Here is a 4,343-nt window from a genome sequence, read left to right on the forward strand (position 1 = left end):
AATAGTTACAATAAATTCACAATGACAAAGCTCCAACCAATTTACCTCAGTGTGTTAAGGGATTGTTAGACATTTTTCCTCAAGAACTCAACATTCTACAAATTCTTCATAAACTTCTCTTTACAAAATGATTGTTGGACTTCCATGACTTGCATTTTAGGTAACTTTTTCCTTGCAAAATTTCCTACAATTTTCAATATATGTGCAAATGACCCTATGATTTGATAATTTAATTAGAATGGTATTACTAGATATTACATCTTTATATCTAACCTAGAATTAGAAGTTGTAAAGTTCTTTTTGTATGTTATACATTATTAAATATGTATTTAAATCTTGCATTTTTTCTTATCATTTTGAACAAAAAGCTACAAGTTTACATAAACTCAAATATAAAATATAATAGCAAATACATAATATTTGATATTAATAGAATTATATATTATTAAAATAACCTTTTTTTTTCAATAAATTATATTGACTATGTCAAGTAAATTTAATTTTGATGAATTAATTTGCAATGGATTTGCATTCTCCATTCCAAGGCTTTCAAGATTAAGGTCAACTCATGGGGTTAAGGCATGTCTAATTAGTACCTCATTTTTTGTTCTAACTTTGAGGTTTTCAAAATTTACAAACTTATTAAGTCGAATAGTTTGTTAGTTCCATTTTTTCATGGGTTATATGACTTTGTACAAGTTCAATTTTCTTTTTCTCTTTCTATATTTTTTCAATCTAATCAAACTTTGTTTCATGGTTTTGGAGCTTCTTCTTATTTATAAATTTTATTACATTTTATTTGAAAATATACCACACCCAAAAATAGACTTCTCAGAGGCAAGGATATCATAGGAAGAGCACAATCAATGTGTGCAGATGTTTCCTTTCTAGAATTAATATAAAGTGTTCAGAAGGAAATTAGACTTCTCTCCTTTATCATCCTGGTCATTAGAAATATTATTGTTATCTAGGCTTTTCTCCCTCCTATTGTAGCTTGCTGTAACTTTTATGTTATCATTCAACTATGATCATTAGTGGAGATTCAAAGACTTCATCAGATTCTCTTCTTCCATAAAATGTGCACGTTTAAATATCAATATATTTTATTGTTATTCATTTGCTTCTTCCATCTATTTTGGACTGTCACTCAATGGGCTTCCCTAGGTTTTATGACTTTGTAAAGCGGAAATTGATAAAAGATGATTTAAGGCATTTCATGTTTATATTCAAAGCCAAACCAATTATTTCTCATAAATCAATTCTAATATTAAAACACTCACTTTTCAACTTGATGTGATTTGCATATATGATTGTTCATAGAAATGAAACATAATTAATCTACAATAGATTTCAATATGAAAAATTACTTTGTAAAATTTATTCATTTTTACTCATTTATATGCTAATTTGTTTTACCATTTTCTATCATTGCACAAAAGAATATGCTTCCATCCATTCTGCATTGCACTACATAAACACAAAACCGATTATATATATCTTTTAAATAAAACATAATTTACACAATTTTTATATTATAGGGATCCCCACCTTAAAAATGGAGAGGCCCCCAAAGAGATCAGCTAAATTATCAGCCGCAGAAGCTTTATTTGTGAAACAACAGAACCAAGGGTGAATTCCAATAAATAAATAGAAATCTGAAGTTGAAGTGAGAAAACTAGATTCTATACCAACTTGGAAATCATTACAGATATTGGGTGCAGCCAAAAATGGTTAGAAACAAGAATTATTACATGTAGAAACAAAATGGCTAGAACCAGTCCATTGTAAGGCTAAATACAGATCAACAAATTGCATTTTGGTAATGGATTCGTGAGCTATTCATATCATCTAGAAATGGATCCACAAGCTATCAATCATAGAACAGATTCACCAACTTAATTTACACGTTATTGTCATCGAGAAATGGATACTGGAGCTACTAATAATGGGACGAATTCACGCACTTAACTTACACAATATTATCATCTAGAAATGGGTTCATGAGCTCATGAAAGGCGTTGACCTGAGCATACCAAGCATCAAACTCAAATCTTCAATATCCATGTCTTGATAAACATAAAGATCGTTGGATCTCCACAAAGAGTATAGCTTTGCCCATTTGAGAAGATCTAGCAATCAGAAAACACTCTTGCTAGATCTCTGGTATCATGAAAGAATCTCAGCATTTTATTCAGTTCTAGATTATCCACCGAGGGATCCTCCCTCCCCAAGAAGGAAGTTATGTATTCAAAGGCAACTTCCTCACAAGGAAGGGAAAGACCCATATTCTGATCAAATCCGTACTCTTCCTCGGCCTTATCTAGCAAAGTGCGGAATATGGGATGCCTCAGATAAGTTATGGGTACTACAAATCGGGTCCTTTCACTACCAACATACACTACGAAGTGGCCCTTTGGGACATCCCTAGGAAGGTCACCAACTCCGTTACAATCAGAGTCATAAGAAAAATAAGTATAACATTTCCTTCCTCTAGGAGAAAGGGCATACCTAATTGCCCTGCTAGCATTAACAAGCCTTTGCAACTTGCTCACTAACTTCTTTACAAGCACAATCTGGGTCATCTTGTTTCCCATCCTTTTACCCATTGAAATGAATTCCAGAGCAACCCAGTTAGAAAGGATAAAAAGATACAATTCAATCTAGAAAATTGTATAAAATGAAAACCCAGATACCCAAACTCTTTTGCTCTCCTGAAAGGGTCTTGACATTTTGTAGTGGATTGAGTAGAGCACTTGATTAGACATTAAATGTGTCTTCAGATAGACCAGAGAGTTGTAGAAAGGGAGAACAGTAGGAGACAATGTCTGCTACTGTTTATTCTCTGGTTGTGGTCGTCAGTGGGCTGCCCAAATGACAGATAATATCTGTGGGGAACTGTGGGGCACTATGGAATGACTAAATACAAAATATTTTTTCCTATTCTCCGAGGCAACAACAGTGTACACCAATTAAATATAGATAGGATGATGCCCCATTTGCGGCTTGAAGGGACACATACGCATTACCATCTCGTGCATTGTTGGGCTCTAGTATTTTCTGGTTTACCTTGTGGGGACTGCAGATGCCATTCAACGCTTTCATTGAAATGTACGGCTTACAAAGATGAACTTCTTTGGCCATACTTCACATTGGAAGGATATTTCCTCAAGACCCATTTTTAAATTGCATTGTATTACAAGTTGACTTCGGTTTGGTTATATATAGGTTTTATAATATTTAATTATATAATTGTAAAAATGGTAGTAACATGTGAAGCAATTTAGAACAATATAAAAAAGCAAAAACAAAGATCATATAAGAAAATGATTTATATTTTAGTAAGTTTCTATCTATCAATAGTCTAATGTTGATTAAATTTGTTATAAGATTATAATGCATTTGAGTCTTTGTTATAGATATCACAAAAGTGTGACAATAATAGTAGATAATTCATACTTTATAACTAGTTTTATCCTTCCTTTTGTAGTTTAATTGTTCACATTTCTACATGTTTTTCTTAGCCTTCTATTATCCTTGTTCATACTTTGTGCACAACCCAGTACATACTAAGGATTTTTTTACCAATACTCAAATGCTATATATCTTTGGTTATCCTTATATGTTGTGTTTTCAACTTTCCATGTGTCTTGACCTAGGTGTAAACCTTTTCAACCTTTTTGCTATGATTTCCATCCCAACTATCCAGAATTTAATCATTGTGTTTCCTCCAATGTGTTAATCTATCTGATTTTATGTCATTTCTCTCATAATTCATAAATTGTTTGTTGTGAAGACAACATGCCACTTTTACCTACGTCTAGTTGATCTAATTTGCCTATATTTGGTTAACCTATTTTACATTCCCTAAATAAACTTTTTAGCACCAAAAGACAACCATACCATTACAATAAAGTCAAAACTATCTTCCCATATTTAAGCCACTAAAATGAATAAAAAACATGCTAGTAATCAAATATTACATTTATTTCTTTCCCTCCCAAAAAGCCTCCTAAAACATATAAGTATATCATATCTCCTCTCATTGCCCCATGGAACGGCAATGTTCTTTTCTACCCCTGAATGCTATTTGTCTTTCATCTTCCCTAAATTTTCTTCAATTTTCTCATAGGTGTATCAAATAGATATCATATATGAGCTTCATCTTATAGAAGTAAATCTATGGATACCTCTTTTTCCTCACAAGCATTGTACATCTTGGAACATTCTAACATTTGTGTAAACCTTAGTTGGGCCCTCATTTTCCTCTTCCACGATAGATGTATAACCATTGTGTTCCATTTTGAAGCATGCAAACACCTTTCCCTAGCATCTAACATCTCATC

At 32.3% G+C, this 4,343-nt stretch overlaps 1 protein-coding gene across 1 annotated transcript; it reads right to left on the reverse strand.

The window, feature by feature from the left end:
• Positions 1-1,731: 1,731 nt before the first annotated feature.
• On the reverse strand, positions 1,732-2,606 carry LOC149554406 (protein SMALL AUXIN UP-REGULATED RNA 51-like). The gene has a single exon (XM_089833473.1). The coding sequence runs from the start codon at positions 2,604-2,606 to the stop codon at positions 2,130-2,132; it is 477 nt and encodes a 158-aa protein (XP_089689599.1). The 3' UTR covers positions 1,732-2,129.
• Between the last annotated feature and the right edge of the window lie 1,737 nt (positions 2,607-4,343).

Source organism: Cupressus sempervirens, chromosome 5 (genome assembly GCF_028749045.1).
Source record: "Cupressus sempervirens isolate cs-2001-9-10 chromosome 5, ASM2874904v1, whole genome shotgun sequence".
In the NCBI taxonomy this organism is placed as follows: Eukaryota; Viridiplantae; Streptophyta; class Pinopsida; order Cupressales; family Cupressaceae; genus Cupressus; species Cupressus sempervirens.